This window comes from Poecilia latipinna, unplaced genomic scaffold (genome assembly GCF_001443285.1).
Source record: "Poecilia latipinna isolate Pla-1442-1.1 unplaced genomic scaffold, P_latipinna-1.0 Scaffold900, whole genome shotgun sequence".
NCBI classification, from domain to species: Eukaryota; Metazoa; Chordata; class Actinopteri; order Cyprinodontiformes; family Poeciliidae; genus Poecilia; species Poecilia latipinna.
The window spans coordinates 164,991-184,710 of NW_015113516.1; the positions used below are offsets into that span (position 1 = coordinate 164,991).

The following is a 19,720-nucleotide window of genomic DNA, read 5'->3' on the forward strand; positions in this document are numbered from 1 at the left end:
GGTGCAGACATCAAGGTTAGAAGAAATTAGCAAAAAAGTTTCACTGATCAATAGAAACCATTTGCAAGACTCTGACTTTAGCCTGACTCTTAAATTAATGGGGAAAAAACTCATCCTGAGAGAAAACGCTTCCTCTCGACTAAACCCGACTGTTGATCTCTGAGACCAGGCCAGTCTGTGTCTGGTGAAAAGGAAGACTTGTTGGTCAAACTTTATGAAATAATGCACATTAAATTCTCCAACGCTGAACACGGTGGTGGCAGAGTGATTGTGTGACACAGCAGAGTTGTTGGTGAGGATACGAATGAATGAAAAACAGGGAAATCCTGGGAGAAAACGTAAAACATTCAGCCAGAAATACAATGCAACGATTTAGGCTGAAACGTGTGCAACGGTTAGAACGGCCCAGTCAAAGTCTAGAGATAAACATCCAACAGAAAAACCGTGATTTGTCTGGGAAATTCTTGTTCAGAGAACCTCCATGCAATCCGAGCGAATCTGAGCTTTATCGCAATAAAAATGTGCAAAGATTTTAATTCTAGATGTGCTAAACTGGGAAAGTTGAACTCATCTTATCTCACCACTGTGCATTATTTTTGTTTGGGTTTATTACATTGCGGCCTAATAAAATCCACCGTACAGGTTTGTGTCAGCACCGTTGGGCCAAACAAAACGAAAGAATGGACGTAAAATTCAGAAACGTAATCTAGATTACAATGAAACCTGAGTCGTAATCTTAACACACACACACACACACACACACACACACACACACACACACACACACACAGCAGCATCAGTCTGGACCTCATTTTGCCTTTTTGTTTATTTGCATTATCATACATTAGGTACAAATGACACAATCTGTTACAAGGTTAAGTAGCTCAGACTTATGTTAAAGGTCTCAGGCTATAACAATGGAAAAAAAGAAGAAAAATAAAACGTACACCATTTGCAAAATACAAGATGTTCGCTCTCTTTTACAGTCTTTTGTAGATACCTACTGTAAATTATTTATATACAAGGACAGGTATGCAGCGATTATAAAATAACACGGAACAAGTAGGCGGAAATGTGGCTCTGTAAGTTCAGATATAAGGCATCCTTGTACTTTACCGATTCAGAAAATCGGTACCCATCATTCGCCAGGAAGGGTTTATTTGAAGTTTCTGACTAAAAGAAAGAAAACCCTCATTCGAATGTTATACACCCAAATATAAAACAACATATGTTCCTCTGTAACTTCTGGTAAGTCAAAATTTTCTAAATCGGCTCTAAAACGTTACGACAGTCTAAATGTAAAATGAGAATGAAAAGGAAGAAGAATGCTGATAATTGCCGCCGTTCGAGGGAAATCGAGTTTCCTGATCTGGAATTTCGTGGAAAAAAAAGTCAAGAAAACCAACGATAACAGTGATAGATTTGACTAGATTAGGGAGAAGAAGTGGATCGTCGTGACAAGGCACAGGGGCTGATACAAACCTCACCATCAGAAAACATCGTTCAACACGTCGCACGCGTACTCCTCCGTCAAATACGCCGTCATTTCACGTCGCTGAGGCGTTTACTGACTCAGGTGATTTTCACTCCGTGGCGGTCGCAGGGCGGTAAAGGGGACGCGAGCAGACGTACGAGAATTACTCCAGTTTTTCCTTTCTTAAAATCTAAAGGTTAATTACAGAAAATGAGGTGTAGGGGGAAAAAAACATTCACATTTACAGGAATAAGCAATGAGAGAAGCGTGGAGCAAAGTAGCTTAAAAAAAGTAAATTAATCTTCGTTATTTAAGAAAAAATAGGTGTAGAATTGAATAAAAAACAAAATTTGGGGGGGAAAGCTAAACATGTTGCATCTTTACAAGCGGGGGGGAAGGCACACAAGGAAAGATTAGATATTGTGACGCCCCTGAATGTCTTAAACTACGAGACGTTCAGACATTTTGTTGAAGGGAAGAAGCTAGTCTAGGACACATACAGGGCAGAGACAGTATGTACAATGAATATTTGATCTTCTTTCACTGTAACCGACTGCAGAGGCTAAAATTAAACACTTAAGCTGATTCTCCTCCTGCTGTATAGACGAGGACCCGACCGTCCGACTGGCACTGCTACTCGTACTGAAATGCACCAATGGCGACTCACTGCGATACGTTTTGTGGTCAAGTCAGAAGCTGCTAAAGAGCGTCACCGGTCTGTCTGCATCTGTAGTTGGGTTCTGCTGTTTTCCCATGTTTGGCACGTGCAGAAGGGTTGTAGAACGCAGGGAGGCGTAAGAAAAATGTTTTTATCAGTATCAGCAGTGAGTGGGTGCAACACAAAGGGGCGCCGTGCTAGAGCGGGCGCCAGGTGGGCGGAAAAATTATTTCTCGTCGGAATTTGGAAAGCCCTGATGCGTCTGTGTGCAACTCAAGAAGTACTCAGCTGCATTCCCAAGTATCAGATGTGTCCTTTGAGCATAAAACGGAGGAATAAACTGATGAAAATGTAAACAGCAGTTGCTTTAAACAACAAAAAAAAAACCCTCCTCCATCATCTGGGAATAATCAGGTTTTTTAAGTCGCAGCTACACATTTATTTTGGATTTGTTGTTCTATTCACCAACGCAAATCAACCAGGTGCCATATTGTGGTTAGGCCGGTCACCATAAGCAATAAATCAGTTATTCACATGATAAATTAAAACGAGTGTGGTCATTTCCATTTGGACATCAATCGTCATATAGAGGCTTCCCTTGAATGTCGTTGAAAAGCCGCCATTTTGAGAATAAACAGTTGACACCCAGTAAGAAGTAGTTAGTCTGCCTCTTGTGCCTGTTTTCCCTGTTGAAGCTGAATGGCTGTTATTTTTTTTAACTCCAAAATCCATTTTAGTTATTATAGTTTCAATTGTTTTGCTTTATTTTTGGATATTTAAAATGCTTTCCAGTTCCAGTGTCGAATTGAAATTGAATGTTTTTTTTCCGTCATTTTTCAGTGGATGGACTGGCATTATTATGTCATTATTACTATATTTGTTGAGAATGGTCTCAAAATGACACTATTGTTTATCGCAAAAATGTCCAGGCCAACAAAATTGGTCAGGCTTGTTGTGTTTCCATATATTTGTACTATAAGGAGCTCCAGACCAAAAACCAGCAACATGATTTCTGCCATTAGTTTCCATATTGGTGTCATCTAATTAAATCTAACCACTAAAAGAAACAACACTTTTCTTACTGATCAGCCTCTAGCTATCAACATTACATAATATTTCTGGCAAAGTCGTTGCTTTCACTTCGCTTTCCAATCTCACTTGGCGCTTACCTGCTCAGAGATCTGCTAAACAGATTTACCGTCTCAATAATCCCTAAATTTGCCGCTCCGCACCTTCTCAGTGCGACATCAATCAGATTAACGGGCTACATATGTGTTTTTAAGACAGATCTGCATGCGCTCAACAGAGGGTCTCCAAACAAATCAAAATATACAGACACAGAAGATGTGAAACAAATTAGGAACAACTCAACAACTACAGAAAAACATTTTAAATCACCATTTCTTCCACCTATAACAACAGTAAAAATCTATAAACCTGTCTTAAAATACTTCTTTGGATAAAACTTTTATTTAAAGAATTTCAAATAAGTGCGTCTAAAACGACTTGTCCCTTTGCCAATAAGTACCTCCGTTTTGCAACGTGTCGTAATGTTTTTCCAATTTACTCCCACTTTATTTTGAGACACAAACCTTTCTCACTCATGTATTTAAACATTAACCCTTGTATGTAGAAATGGGGTCCAACCGACCCCACACACGTAAAACTTGTATCATTTTCCGTAGTCCTCTACGTTTGCCTTAGTCCTCGCACGCACAAGGCACCAGTTTTTCTCCTGGTAGCGAAGTGTTTTGATAAACTCCGGGTATCAGACGGCGGATGGCCCCTTGCTCTTGGAAAAGTCTGGTAGTGAAACACAGAAACTTCAAAAGTACAAAATGGCAAAGGGACAAAAAGGACGAGAGCGCTTGAGTGTCGGATTAAAAGTTGGAAATTCTCCTCTTGCAGCATGCAGCACTGAGATGCCATGCAAGAATGTTGCTCGTTAAACCGCATGCACACCCAGGACGTTCAACAACTAGGAAATGCATCCAATCCAAGCAAACCTGCAGTCAACATTTCTGAGAAGTACTTAAGAAACAGAAAAAGTTTGACAAATAAAAGCAATAAAACAAAACAAGTACAACAGATTTCTTTAGCCACAACCTGTTAAACTCATCCAGCCGATCGGCGTCAAACTCTCATACAGACAGATATTGGCTTTACCGACTCAGGTAACAAACAGAAATGTATGCATGTGTTGGTATAAAAAAAATGCAATTCATACGTATTTAAAATGGTTAAAAACTATGTACAGAGAAGGTACACNCCGATTCTTTCTTTGATTAATCCATTAGTCTGAGCTAAAAATGTGGGTAAAGTAAGCAAACCTACTGATATGTTACAGCATAAAAGCAACAAGTTTTCAACAATTATGTTCAGTTTTTGTCACAGCAAAGTTTGGAAAACAACTTTGAAAATATCCTCACTGCGTCTGCTTAGATATTTATGGCGAACGAGAATTTAAACAGTAACTAGTGTTGAAAAATGAATGAACTTATTCAGGTTTCATGAGAGATTTGTGCAAACTAAACTAAACTAAACTAAACTAAACTAAACTAAACTAAACTAAACTAAACTAAAGCTGAATCAAATTGATCTCATCCTCAAGGGGATTCATGAGGGGGCAGTAGCTACGCACATTATTTCATCATCAGTGCCTAAAGTCGAGTTTTACGAACTGGGAACATCCCTTTCCGTGTCTAAATGTCATAATGTTGTTATTCATTTTTTTAGTTGATTTGCTACAGATGTATATCAGTTGAGCTTGGGATGGCAAAAAAAAAAAAAAGAAAAGAAAGAAAGAAACTGAAATTGAATCCCACACCGTCACCATTTAAAGTAAACAAGCAGACACCCAGAAAAATGACACAGGACACATTTAATAACCAGGTGCTGTTTCAACGCCTGCACCACCCATCCTTCATATTTGGCTATAGCATCTAAACTGCCTGATATATGCGTATTCTGATTACCTAAAAAATAATAAAATAAAATCACCAGCTACAGTGCCTTATCAAAAGTATGTACTAACCCCAAGAAATTTTGCACATCTTTCCTGTTACAACCACAAACTTCACTGGATTTCACACAGACTTTTTATTTTATTTTTAGGATACCCGAGTGTGGTGAGATCTATAGATCTATGTTCATTACAAAATGCTGCGTGTGTCTGAAAACTAGCACCCTGAACACACCGTCTCCACAGCAGAATACGGCGGTGACACCGTCATGCTGTGGGAATGCGTCTCTTCAGCTGAACAAGGAAGCTGGTCGGAGTCGATGGGAAGATGGATGAAGCGAAATATAGCACCTAGAATCTCATTAAGAACCTTCGGAGAATTTGAAAATTTTTCAAACTGCGTTTTCAGATTTTTAAATTAGAAAAAAACTATTTTAAAATCACATATTTTCATCCCGACTGGTTGCTTTGGACTCGCCGAAATCCGTCGAAGCTTGTGGTTGCTGCGGAAAGAAATCTGAAAAAATTCAAGCGGTGTGACTTCCTTTTGCGCGGCGCTGCAGATCTATTGACACCATTTGAATCCACTGAGGCTTGTAAACATATTTTGTTTTCTAAATCATATACTGGCATAGATTAATAAAGCCTGGCACCCTTCCTTGTTTGAACGCCTCCCAGGTTACAGAGACACGTCGTCCTACAGTGCATGCTCATAATTAGTAAAAAAAAACTAACAAAAAAAATGATGTCTTATGGTGACCGAAACCAATCTAGTCTATTCAATTCATATTCTGTACTGGCAAGAAAAAAAAAAAAAAGATGTACAAAGTAAATGTGCATGCCCTAGACTCCTGCTTAGGAAGAACACCAACACATTGGGATCAACTGTGGGACTCGAGGCTCTAGTTGGATTTCGTCGACGGTTGGTTAGGTAGGCGGCAGTGAGCAGGGATCTTCGTCAGAGACTCTACCATCCTACTCCTCCTCCTCCTCATTCGCTGTTGACGATCGACGGGTGAACGAACTGAGGGTTGATGAAGGAGAATCCTGCGAACTCGGCCTGGTCGATGTTGGCTATCACCAGCTCGTCGGGCGGCGTGAGCTGGGGTTGGGTACGCGTGAAGAACTTGTCGAAGTTCTCCGCCCCTTTGCCACACTGTACGAAAAAAATAAAAGAACAGACACACAAAGGAGAGAGGAGAGATGTTTAGATGTCAGGTATGTGGAGGTGTCAGAGGTAAACAGAAAGACGGGAACCTTTTGCAGAATAGCACAAACTGTTGATTCAGAGAAGCTCTGTATTTTTTTTTTTTTTTTTCACAAATTTACAGCAACTTGAAACAGGATTTGTATTCCCAAAACATTTCAACATTTTCTATACAAATTTTAAGATATTTTGTCTCACGAAACAAAACAAAACAAAACAGAACAGCACCTTTATGTGTAAGTAGAAGGAAGATAAACCCTGGTTTTCTTTTTCTTTTTTTTTTTTTGCAGAGCCACGGTTTGCTGCAACTTCACATCCAAATCCAAACTCAATATGTCTCTGCCAGGTTTGTCTAAAGAGAACATTTTGCTCATTTGTTCCCCCAAATAGTTCAAACTTATTCGGAATCGATCTCTTAACATCAGTTTCTGTTTTTTATTTTTCCCCTAGAATCTCCACTGGATTTAGGTCGGACTTTGACTGGGCCATTAAAACCCTTCAATGTGCTGTGATCTAAACCACTTGGTTGTAGGTCTGACTGTGTATATATTTGGCTATGCTCCCGCTGGATGCTAAACCTTCATTCTAGCTAGAAATATTTATCATTATTTTTTATTAGTTTTATTATTAAATGCTTATGTAACCCCAGTTCGTGAAGATGTGTTGTTGTCTGTTGGTAGAAATGATGCTTAATAAAACAGAGGAATGTACAAGAGAGAATAAGCAGGAAAAGAGAGATCTCCTACTCATGGGGCTAACCTACATTGTTGCAAACATTTTAGCACACACACAAACACACAAATACGCACTACAAACACGACTAGCATTTAAGTTTCCCTTAGGAGCAACTCCTCTGCAGTTGTCTGCTGATATCTATAAAGCCATTTCACAGCGCTCCATCACACACACACACACACACACGCCGCAGAATAAATTAAGAGCGCATGGCAACCTAAAGCGCCTCTCACCACTGCATAAACTTTGACGCCCTACATAAGCGTGCTTCTCATTACTTACAAATAAGATTAACACATCAAGGCTTGACTCAACACAAAGGCATGTTGGAGACTCTGTGGTCGAGTGGAAGAAAGTTTTCTGGTCTGTGGAGACCAACGTGAAGCTTTACGGCCATCAGAGAAGACAATGCGTTTGGCGGATACGACGGCGACCAGAAGCATCCGGCTAAAAGCTACACGGAAATGGTTTGAAGACAACAACTTGGATGTTCTGGAGTGGCCCAGTCAAAGCCCAGACATCAATGCCATAGGGTAAAGTTGCGGCATTCAGATCGGCCTATCCACACTGACTTTACGCCTTGATTGCATCCAAAGGTTTATCTAATAAATACAAACTTGAAGGGGGTGAATGATTGTGCAATTACTAATTTTATGTCACATTTTTATTTTTATTTTAAGTGAGATTAATTTTGTAGAGATCAGATTTCTCTTTGAGATTAAAGTTTTAGTTTTGCCATTTTGGTCAAAGAGGCCCGTTGTTGCCCTGTGTGTTTTAGTTGTTGAGTTCCAGCGTTTCAGTGTCTGTCAGCGTCTCGTTATCGGCGCGTTAAGGTGCCTGTTAGAAAAGGTGCGGACCGCTCTGTTTTTTTTTTTTAACTCCTTTTTCCACTTCTGAACTTGCCGGCCAACACCGAGCTCGATTCAACGGAGCCGAAGAGGAAAACTCGAGGGCGCAGATGTGTCCGAGAGGATTGTGCTTGAGTTTTATTTATTTTTTATCTTTGACAAAGTCCGCTGCCACCGTCAGGTGACATTCGCCCTGAGCGAGCGCCGCCCTGTCGCAGCGGATCGACGCCGCCAGATGAAAATCAAATGTGGCTCAACGTGCGCGCGCACACAAACAAACAGCGTCCTCCCTCCCCGCGCCGCGCGCGCACACCTGGCGGCTAATCGCCAGCGTCCTTCAACTGCCGGGCCTCTCCGTCCACTTGTCGTCTTCTATCCATCACGGAGCAGTCATCGCTCAAGCGAGGCAGCACACTTTTTAAAAAAAAAAAAAAAAATTGACCTCCTACGACAATCTCCGGCACCGAAACGTCCCTTTGTGTGTCCCCGAGCGGTTGGTTCCTTTGTGACATCTGGACGCCGCTGCGGGGGGCAATGCCGCCGCCGCCGCCGCCACCGCCACCGCCACCGCCTCTGTCGCAGTGTACGCGAAGCATATGAGGGATGAAGCTTCAGCTGCAGAACTGACAGCAGCACGCTTCGTTTATCCCAGTATCTTGTCTTTTATTTCGCCGAACACGACCCAAGATTATCGCACGGGATTTTCCCCTCGATTTTGGAGCGCCAAGCGCCAGAAATATGGAAGTCATGTCGCAGAAGCTGCTAGTAGAAAAAAAAATGCTTGTTACATTTATTTTTTCCCCAAGAAAAACAAAAGGAAGGCAAGCGAACGCCTCATTAGGCAGTGATTCAGTCAGGCCTCAGTGGGTGAACTCTGGTCAGCATCTATCATGACACAGCGTCCTACATGAGTTTCTATGACCTACTTTCTGTCATCTTTAATCTGCCTCCCTCTCTCTTTACAAACACGTCCCTTCATTTAACTACATTAAAAGAACACACACAGCCACTTAGGAAGATAAATAAGTCTGTGCCTCCATTAGGGTTGTGTTGAAACACACACTTTGACTCTTGTGTCTTTACTCCCTCTGCGTAAAGCTGGCATTATGCAAAACTTTCCTTAGATTTTTTCTTTTAAAATTGAATTAATACAATAAACAGCAGAGTAGTTGCATCTAATAGCAGATATGTGGAGCTGTTTTACAGTGAAAATGATTAAATATTTAGTCTTAATCACCTAATTCAGTTAAATGTAGCTGAAACTCTTGGGTTGTTATTCAAGACTGAATTACTGTACCGTAAATGTAATGTAATCTAATGTAATAAAAATGTGTAACTGCAAAGGTTCCTCAGGTTTAACCAAAGTTTGCATTTATTACAGAGATTAGTTTTAATGACGTAAAAACTTCTTGCAGGGAAACATTTTTATTGGTTTAGGAAGATATTTTACTTTATGAGTCAAGGGTTTCGCAAACATGCATGAAAGAATCAAAGCAAAACTCCAGGTATTTTATGAGTTGTTTTGTTGTTTATGTTGTTTTTGATGAGGTAATAAAATTATCACATGATGTAAGGCTAAAGAAAAAAGTTTCTTTTATATTATACCGTCCCTTTAAGGTGAAAAGCAGGCAGTTGCATATGTGTCGGGTCTCACTGACCTATTTTTCTTTCAGCTACAGCAAGTCAGGACTATATTATATTATCTCAGTGGATGTGTGGCAAAGTATGTCATCCAAATATATTTCTTGGAAACTGCACCAACTCTTGTGTTTCTTTTGGATTATGATTCAGCAGCTCTATATCTGACCCACTTTTTTCCCCATTTTCTCTTTTATTCAAAGCGTAAAGACAACTCCACGTTCACAAGCGAGTGTGAATTATGTCGGTGTACTGGAAATGGACCAGACTTTGAATACCAACACAGCTCAATGTTGCCGTTTTTCTTTCACCTACAATCCCACCTGCGGCAGACGGTCGCAAAGTGCCGCCATCGGCTTCTATAAATACGGACCGGTGCCGACTCCGTTTGCGTGACAGTCGTTCTACCGTCCTCTGTGTTGTCTCAGGTCATGGTCTTGTACATACAGATGGCCTGACTTTCCCGCTTAGGCAGAGTTTCTTTCTTTTTCACTGCAATTCCCCAGCTGTTGCAACCAAATGAAGTGTGATTGATTGAAAGGCAAAGAAAAATGAAGAAAGAAGGCAAAGGAAAGAGGAGGAGGAGGATTTGGATTAGAGAGGCAGGAATGGATGAAGGGTGAGAGGGTGATGCTTAATGGTAGCCAGTTATCGGTAATGGACTCGGGAATAATGCGCCGTTACATGGCACAGGAGGTGGATCAGTCAACCCTTTGGCTCTCTGTCCAAATCTCTCTTCCCTCTAAGTATTTCTGCGTACATCCAGAGCCATGCCAGCATGCGCTTGTGCGGTGAACATGCGTGTTTAAATGCATTAAACCAACCAGTACAGTGCCTTTCATAACGCTCGACTTTTCCATATTTTGTCAATTCATAGTCATAAACTTCATTGTGTTTATTTGGGGATTTTTGCTTGAGAGCCAAACAGATAAAAGGTTTTCAAAAGTTTCATGACCGAAAATCTAAAAGGTTTGTCGTCCATGTGCAATCAGCCCAATTTACTCCCAACAGCCACATAGTAAAGTTCAGCGTGAGTCGCCTCCAGCAGTCAGGCAATTAGCCGAGAGAGACCTCTTCTGCGCAAATTTAGGGGCGCTTAACAAGTTTTCAGTGAAATCATAATTTTGTTGCGATCCAGCCGCTTGTTCACGAGTCTCCAGTGATCAGAGGCACTTTTTGAAACCACGTCTCAGAGTGAAACTTTCCTGTAACTCCACCCACTGAGGCGTGAAGTACTCCGCAGCTGCAGGGTCCCCCCCCAAAGTTGCGCAAATTAAAACTGCAGAAATAAATGTAGTTTTGAATTTGGAAATTTGGAAAAGTTCAACATGTTTGGATATTTTTTTAAGGCACTGCATATATAGGCTCACTCTCCAGTACTCCAGTCTCTGCTAGCATTCGATTCTCAACACAGCACACCCAAGCAACAAACTGATGCAGAAGCAGCAGAAACCTCCTTCGGTACTTTTTAAAATCTATACAAAACGTCTTTTCCTTCAGCCAACTCACTCACGCACACACACACACACAAACATTTTTCTTCGACATACACACAAAGCTCACAATGCATCCACTAGATGGGCAAAAACTCAGTCAGGATTCACCTTATCGGAGGAGGTGGGGCCCTTGAGGGTTGAAGAAGTGGAGAGGTGAAGTTTTTAAAATGAACACACACGGACACACACTCATCTGTAAACAACGCTGAGAGAAGTATTTGGTTCCTGTGTTTGTTTTTTCCTGAAGGAAATGCAGCGTACATGTTTCCTCTACGGAGCTGGGAGTCTTTATTTCGATCAATGTTCATGAATTTGGGTCATAAATGATTTAAAGGGTGAAGTTTGGATTCAGGATTTATTATCAGCAATGGATCACTTATTACAATTTCTTTTTTGGAACATTTCTAAAAATGATCACTAAAGTGACTATTTTGGTTGTTTCTTAAATTTTATTCAAAATCATCAGTGATTTGATGATTTTTGTGTTGGTGTTCATACCAATAAGCACATAGAACCAATTTTTATCAGTAGAAGAAGAACTTGTATCAGTTCATTTAATTGAAAGATGTACATCTCAAAGCTTTTCAACGTTCATGTTGGCATCATTTTTTTAAGAAGGCTACAGAAATGAAACAAACTATATTTTAGTTTGTTGAGGAAATGTTGGACAAAAAGCATTATGGGACCAAACCCATTGGGGGATTCTTACTGTATCTCTGACGTTTGGTTTTTATTAGCAAATGTAGCATGTGCGAGAATTTGAAATGTTCATGGTTTGGTGATGGTAGATAAAAGCTTCATTCTCTTTTGGGATAAAAACGTTCAAATTCCCAAAGGGAAATGCCTCCACAGTGTGCTGCACAAAGATAAGGCATATCTGTCGTGTGTGATTGTTTGAGCGAAAAGCTCTGGGAAACTCAGATAAGACTTTTTAAGCTCTAATAATCAGAACGAGAACAGCAACTAATGTAAAGATAAGGATTAGTTTGTGTGGATTGAATTTCCTCAATGCCACAAATCTTATGATAAAAAGAAAAACAGATCTACTTGACGTACAAACATGTTCAACTTTGTAAGAAAGCTTGAATGAAATGTGGCATCACATAAAATGAGTTTGTAAAAGGAACAAATTGTCCTTTCCTCAGATTTACAGAATTTGTTGATGATCAAAATGCAAAAGTATAAAGAAGAAACTAAATGTTACATATATGTTGTTAAATGTTGGGAGAGTCAGATTTTTTTTAATCTGAATGTTTTATTTAGTTATTCTGCATCCTAATGTGACTCCAGCTGAATCAGATGTCCAGGAAGGTTCTGTATTGTTTCTGTCTGTGCTGTTTCCAAGCTTTAAAATGATCATGTGACATTTTTGTTTCAGTGCTGCAGATGCAATCATATACAAAAAAACCTCTTTCCATAGAGATTACATGAATATATTTAGGAAATGTCACAATTTATTCCACCATTTATTGTGGTACAAACAACTGTTGTCACCACTGTTATAGGAAGTGTATAAAACCTTCTTATTAATTTATATTATTTTAGAATAGGCTCAAATTGAATTTTTTGGGAGGCATACTAAAAATGCTTATTTCTGCCCTACCATTGCAAATGTAAACATGTTGAATTTGCTAAACTTTTACTAAAACCACATAGTCAGATGAGTCTGAGATGCATGGCAACACAATGAGACTGAGTTTGGAGCGAAAATGATTCATTGTTAAATATGATGGATCAAACAATAAAATGTGTATTTTAAGTGTTTTTCTAAACATCTTGTTTCGGGCTGAAACAATTAATCGTAGTGAAAGAATGGTCAACGAATTTAGTAATCAATTAATCGTTAACTGGGGAATTCAGACTGAAAGAAGGCCATTTGCTGAAAAAAACCAACATATTCAGAGCCAAAACTGTACAAAAATAATTACATATTTTGCATTTCAGATGAACAACAACAACAATAATAAAAAAAAGTGGTCTGTAAATATATTTTAGCCAAAATTCATTCAAATTTTAGGCAATACAATGAGTATTTTCTTATTTAAAAAAGAAATTGAATTATTTGGTTATGTGTATTTTTTATGTACATCTAATATTAATATTATATATAAAAAAGTGGATAAAAAAAGTAAAACGTCCAAGTTGTTGTTTTTTTATCTGATTAGTCAGATAAAAACCCTGTAATATCATTTAATCATCAGAATAATCGATTACTAAAATACTCGTTAGATTCAGCCCTGTTGTTAATCGGAGGTGCCAACAAATTTGTGTGTCCAATCTGGTTCAATTAAACTTTTGTAGAAAAATATCTAGAGTTTCTTTGGATGTCAAAGTTATTTGATTTAGGTTTATGTTGATACTTTTCTTTTCTGATGATGACGATGAATTTTCTACTTTAGGTCAAAAAAAGAAGAGAGATTTACTTCCACTAAAATGATTATTTTGCAGACAGGATGGATGAGCAGTGAAAGTCTTAGCAGGAGGAAAACAAACACCTTTTTTTTCCCTGCACCTTTTATCGTGCATAAACCTGAACCATAGAAATAATCCTCGTAAGGAGAAGCATTAGGACTTAACTTAATCTACTGCCGAAAGGTGTTAGGAAAACCTGTGGCTTTCTGCAGCCTGGATGTGTCGACTTACCACTTTGGGCTTGAAGGGCGGCTGTATCTCTCTGTTCTCCAGGCGCTCCCAGTCGATCCGTCTGAAGAAGGCGTGTTCTCTGATGTCCCGCTCTCCTTCGGCGCCGCAGCCCAAACGCTTTGCTGGTTGTTTGTTCATCAGCTGTTCGAGTGAGGAGATAAATATATGAGACGACAAAACATTCCTCTGTAATGTATAAAACATTTCAGCAGCAAGGCCATTCAAAGTATTTTGCAGAATACAATAACCAATCAGAATCATCGAGCAAGTACACATCAATATATGTTGATCCATTTTCCAGTTACTAGGAATCAAAAATCAACTCTAAACAGCTGAGTTTTTAGCTCAGTGTTTCGGCATTTTTGCAGTTTTCTGGAAGTTTCCTCCAAATTTTTTGGCGTACAGAAACTGAATGCTGCCTAAGAAAGAAAAAAGTAACTCTAAATTCCTCGTAGCCAGTTTTCTAGCAGAAAAATGGGCTTTAACAATCATATAAATGTAACTCTTTTATTTTCACCTTAAAGGTTCAAGTCTTAGTCTCCAGATTTCATCAGGAAAAACAGAAAGCATAAATTAGAAAAGTGCAGATTGAGATGGTTGGGATGTGCGTGCTGATACAAAATTGCTTTCCTATCCAAAGATGCAATAAAATACAATAAAGTGGCTCAATTTATATCCCTAAATATGGTTAAAAATGTCCCTTTGTAGCAGATAAACATTTCCGGTTTTGAAACTAGAGGCTCAGATTGGCGTCACTTTATGTGAAAGCTAAATAAACGATTAATGGCAGCAACATCTACAAAAAAAAAAAAGAGAACTAGTGGCTTTGGATCTTTTTGTTTGAATGTATCTCAGTAAGAAGTGATCACCTCTCCGTTCTTTCGCATCTCTCAACATTCGATTTCGCTGCGTTTCTAGGTCAGTGGATGACAGCTGACAGATGGGCCTACAATGTGTGACATAATGGCTTTCCCCTCGCTTTCCCTCCGCCTGCTCTGCCTTTAGAGAAACGCCGTCTCTTCAGCTCACCCTGACAATTTTCACTCAGTCTAGAAAGTAAAACAAGACACGTATGCCGGCCCAGAACATGGAAAGCTGTGCAAAATTGATGTTGATGTGACTTTACCTAACCGAGTTAGAAATAATGCCCTACTCTTTTGATAACTTTCAAAAGAAAGCACATTTAGCTGGAAGAGATATCCAAAGTTTCACAATGTGACAAAGCAACACGGGCTTAAAATGAGATATATGTGATTAATAAATCTAAAGTAAACATTAATTTACCGCAGCAACACTTTGTTCAGATGAAACAGAGAAGGGACGGGAAGAATGCAGAGCCTGTTGGTTTCAGGATTACCAAAGGCAGAACAAATACAGTGAGTTATTATTAGTGGGATGTTTCACTAATAACCAGTTTAACCATTAACCAGGCCGCTGAGCTGGGGTTACTCAGCACCCCTAAGAAACCTGGCTACCACTTCAATCCTACAGAAAAGGTTACGAACTACGATTAATGGACCAGCACAAACAAACAACACAACTTCTGCTAAGAAAACTCATCAAATATCCTGCTATACGTTTGTGTGGTTTCTTTGCCATTTGCTATGAATAATCCTCGATGAGTTCTACCTTTGGAGGCCAATTCTGTGTTATATCAATAGTAAGGGTTTTTAAAACTGCAGAACAGAAAAACATGTTAACACACATAATAACTTACGTACAAATGCAGGGGTGCGCCAATTGCAGTTTTCTGGCTGTTGGCCAATTATCGATCTTTTAAAAAGCCTGACCTGCCGATTCAGATTTTTGCAGATATATATATAAATTTTTTGTCTGAAATGTTACTAAATATAGCGAGAAAGTTGCTGAGTTGGTAACAGTGGGGTCACTATTGTTGACAGCAGACATGACCTGGTGGGTAGATCCATCAGTCAAACCTCTGTCACGGACAGCAGAAGAGGTCAGTGGCTGATTTTTAAACCTTTGCCGAGGCAGATAAGATCGCTGGATAAGATCAGCTCCACATGTAAAAATCGGATGATGACCGATCCCCCAAAATTAAGGAAATCGGCACCGATAAATCAGCTGTGTGATAAATCGGTGCACCCCTATTCAAAGGCATTTAACTCCTGTCATTGATGACCATCATCATCATTAACACACTTTCAGAAAACTGAAAAGCCATAATAAATGGAATACTGACCAACATATTTGATGTGTTTTGATGATGACTCTCAACAAAATGTAATGTTTGCTTCCGGTTTCTCGATTGGTGACTGAACGTTGTTCCTATAACTTTTTATTTTTGAACATTTTTTGTTGATACAAGGGAGAAACAAAGGTAGTTTGTGGGTTCAGGTCTGCCCACAGGCTGCCAGTCAGTGAAAGACATAACCCTGCTGCCAAACCCGCCAACAGGACGAAACGCCTCACACTTTGAGAAACTCTTGAAGCTCAGCGACTCCGATTGGTCTGGAAGCCTCATGTCAAAGTGTGACGTACAATCACCACCACAGACTATTTTAAATAAATAAATAAATAAAGTGTGGACATTTTAATCAGACTTCTCCCACTGGTGATAACGGCCTGACTTCAACACATCAGGACCAAATTAGCTGATCATTTTAGTCACACGTGCTGCAGCTTTGATGAAACTTTGCGGCTCCATCCAGTTCCTACTGAGAGCTTTAAAAGTAGCAGACAGGATGGGCAACGAGGCGAGAATAAATACTTATACAAAAAAAATTAGAGAGTAAGATGAGATCTTTTTGTGGGGGATAAGAAGAGCAAAGCTTTTTAAAACATGTTTCATTACTATTATTATTATTATTATTATGATCCTTTTTAAATAATTGTATTTGGTAATCAGTGTTTGACCAGAACAAGAGCTTTGAGATTAAACTCCTGATTAGAAATATTGTGTGAAACTTTCATATCTTCCAACCGTAAATGTAATTTTTCATGCTCTTCCAGTTCTGAATAGTGCACGTCTATTGGGATCAAAGGTGTGAAGTTCGCAGCGTTCACTGTGTCCAGCACCGATAATCTTAAATTCAGTGTCTATGCAGTGACATAAAGTGATGTTATTCATTTATCGGAGACGTATTTAAGTATCCGCTGCGTTCTTTGTGCAGCAGTGGTACAATAAATCTGATTCGCGTGGCGTGTGAGCGCTGCAGGGCTTTTTCTTCTCTGACTAGTCTGAAAGAAATCAGTGGCAGGCTTGGTTATGTGGTGATGAAAGTGTGTATGCTGCAGTGTTGAATGTGCTGCAAGGTGATGCAGGAGTGTTATCTTCCCCGTCATCGTGTCTTTCTACAACATTAAAAGAAAAGGCAAATAGGCAACAATGTGACTGAGGCAGAAAAAGGCTTTATGAGAAAAAAAACCACAGGGAAACACGGGATAAAGTAAAAGAACAACTAACAAAACTCAACTAAATGTAAATAATCAAAAAGCCCTGATGTAACAACATGTCACCGGGAAACGGGAAGTGATGGATTACTGATCAAAAGTTCATCACCACTTAAATTAGAAAAATGCTTCATTTATTTTAACTTTAATAGAGTTGTTAGCTGTACTGCTAATTATCTCACTAATCACAAAAAAATATATGTTTCCACTGTGTTTTACAGTAAATGTTCTCAAATTAAAGGTTGAAATTTTAAAGTGTCTTTATGGCACCAAAATAGAAAAGCTAATTTATTTTATGGCCTTTACACATCAGGGGTGCCAATAATAGCGGCGTATTACACGTTTCCAATATTCCAGCAGATCTTCAACATCACTTTGCTTCCTAAAACTGTCCCTCCGTCTCTCTTCATCTTCTCTAATTCTTCCTTCTCGTAATCACTTTACAATCTTCAAACTTCTTTTCTTTAGATTCTGGTTAGAATTGTGTGTTAATCCGTGACAGCGCTGCTCAGGAATTCAAGAAACACATATATTGATGAACATTTGACTGAAATTGTTTGAAAACTTTTGCTCGTATAAGGGAAGTAAATCTCCACAGTGTGAGAATATAAACAGGGTTAAAGCAGCAGAGTGTCGGGCTGCAGGACGCAGATACATTTCTCAGCAAAACGCAAACTGAAGGAAAAAGAGGACAAAAACAATTCAGTGGAGAGGAAGGGACAGTAAGACAAAGCACATTAGTGCACAGTTCACCAAAGTTGCAGGGCCTCAGGATACAAACAAAACTATGGCTTTTATATTAAATTCTTCTAACACACAAGTCGTTTTCTTTTTTCCTCTGTGTCGGTTGGGAATATTTTTGACATCGTTTGGTTTATCAATAGTCTCATTTCTGCAGGAGAAACGCCGAAAGCGGCGCTGTCAAAGCCCGATCCTCACCTTCTGCTGATATTGATATCATACTGTGAGAAATCTGTTTAGGACATTTCTCATCTTCCTCACACCACCTTATTGACATTCTGAGGTTGGGATTTTGAGCATCATTATGCAAAAGACAAAAACCAAAAAACACCATCAAATCTTGGCTCACGTTTTGAATCTACCTGTAAAACAATTAAATTGTTAAATAAATTGTGCAGCATCCCAACATCTGTAAATCCAAATTGATCTGGCTGTGCTCTGTGGACATATATTTTCATTTTTAAGTTTATCACCTTATAAGAGAATCTCAAGTTATAAGCGCTAATGTTAGAAGCTCTTATAACATTAGTTAATGTTGTAAAAGCCACAATAAAAAAAAAAATTGAAAAAATTGAAGAGCATATTTTTAGAGGAGGAAAGCAGACATATGCATGAACATGCACAAATAAATGCCCTCTAAAACATTCTCAGTAGCTGGATTCCCAGCTAATGGCTAATAGTGATGATGAAAACACCACTGTAATTTACAACTGAAGTTAAAACAACTTCCTTTTAAAATTTGTATCATTACTATTAACCATAAAATTTCGCATATTTGCTAAATGGAAACATATTAATTAAAAAAAGGCATGTTTTTAAAAAAAAACTGAAATATGAATCTATTCCACCACCATGATTTAGCGCGTGAACGAGTTGTTTCATGTGTGTTTTAGTTGCATTTGTTGATTTGTTGTTTAATGAAAACACTGCAAATACGAAATTGTCTTTTTTAAATTTTTTTAAAAAGCATTAAACGAATATCAACGTTAGCGTTACCGACGGTTACCAATGGACATACTGGCCCAAACGTTGCAGCGGAAAACCCCCCAACTGAATGCGAATGTTATTATTATTGCAAAGAAAAATTTTAAAATACAACCATATTTATTTGCAAAATAGTACTCTAAGTAAAAGATAAAAATCACTAAAGTTTTACTTTTTTTAAAAAGCACAGTCATTAGCAAGAAAATAAAAAAGAAAACAGTCATTAAGTTTGAGTAATCCTCCAACTTAATCAGGCTTTAATAAATAAACTTAAAACACGACTAAAAAAATACAAATTCAAATGCATATTTTATTTTAAGCTAGATGAAAAAAAAAAAAAAAGCTCACATAATCCAGTTTTCATAGTTACAATAAAACAAAACAAGGAAAGTAATTCCTCATCCGCTCACCCCTTTGCAGATGGAGACGGCTTCTTTGGACATGGACTTTGGGTAGGAGACGTTGTGCTCCATGATGGACTGGAACAGCTCGTCTTCGTCCTCACCATCAAATGGAGGCTGTGGGTGGAGGGACACCATGTTCAGGACGTCAGGGTTTCATCCGTCATCACAAAGTTTACAAATACGTTCAGTCGGCAAAGCCTCATCACGGATCGCCTCCGTTTCGAACCGAATTAACGGCTGCAGACGCAGCGAGGCTTTCACACTTTATTCTCTCGGCGTTGATCGTTTCCGCTAACAATACACAGGAAGCGACATTTAAAAGGTGTTTTCACCTGAAGAAAAGAGGAAAAACAGCCAGAAACAGTGGCTGTGAAACATTAGATCATGTTTCACAGGAAGACCTTGTGAGGTCAGTGAAGTGGATGACCCAGCTTCCCCCCCCACCCCCCGCTCACTGGCTCGTTATCATCAGTTACCACAATATGGCTGCTCTGACAGTCTATAAAATGAATTATT

The 19,720-nt window shown here is 39.0% G+C and overlaps 1 protein-coding gene across 4 annotated transcripts in view; it reads right to left on the reverse strand.

Moving 5' to 3' along the window:
- Positions 1–807: 807 nt before the first annotated feature.
- The window catches only part of prkcaa (protein kinase C, alpha, a), a 148,089-nt gene continuing 129,176 nt past the window's right edge, over positions 808–19,720 (reverse strand). For 2 of the 4 annotated variants that reach the window (XM_015048707.1, XM_015048705.1), the window contains 4 exons: positions 19,211–19,318; positions 13,662–13,802; positions 11,127–11,147; positions 808–6,250 (listed from right to left, as the gene is read on the reverse strand). In XM_015048707.1, the coding sequence (XP_014904193.1) occupies positions 6,086–6,250; positions 11,127–11,147; positions 13,662–13,802; positions 19,211–19,318 (435 nt within the window). In that variant the 3' untranslated portion in view covers positions 808–6,085. The remainder of the gene's footprint in view (positions 6,251–11,126; positions 11,148–13,661; positions 13,803–19,210; positions 19,319–19,720) is intronic. The other 2 variants (XM_015048708.1, XM_015048706.1) reach the window with 1 other exon arrangement.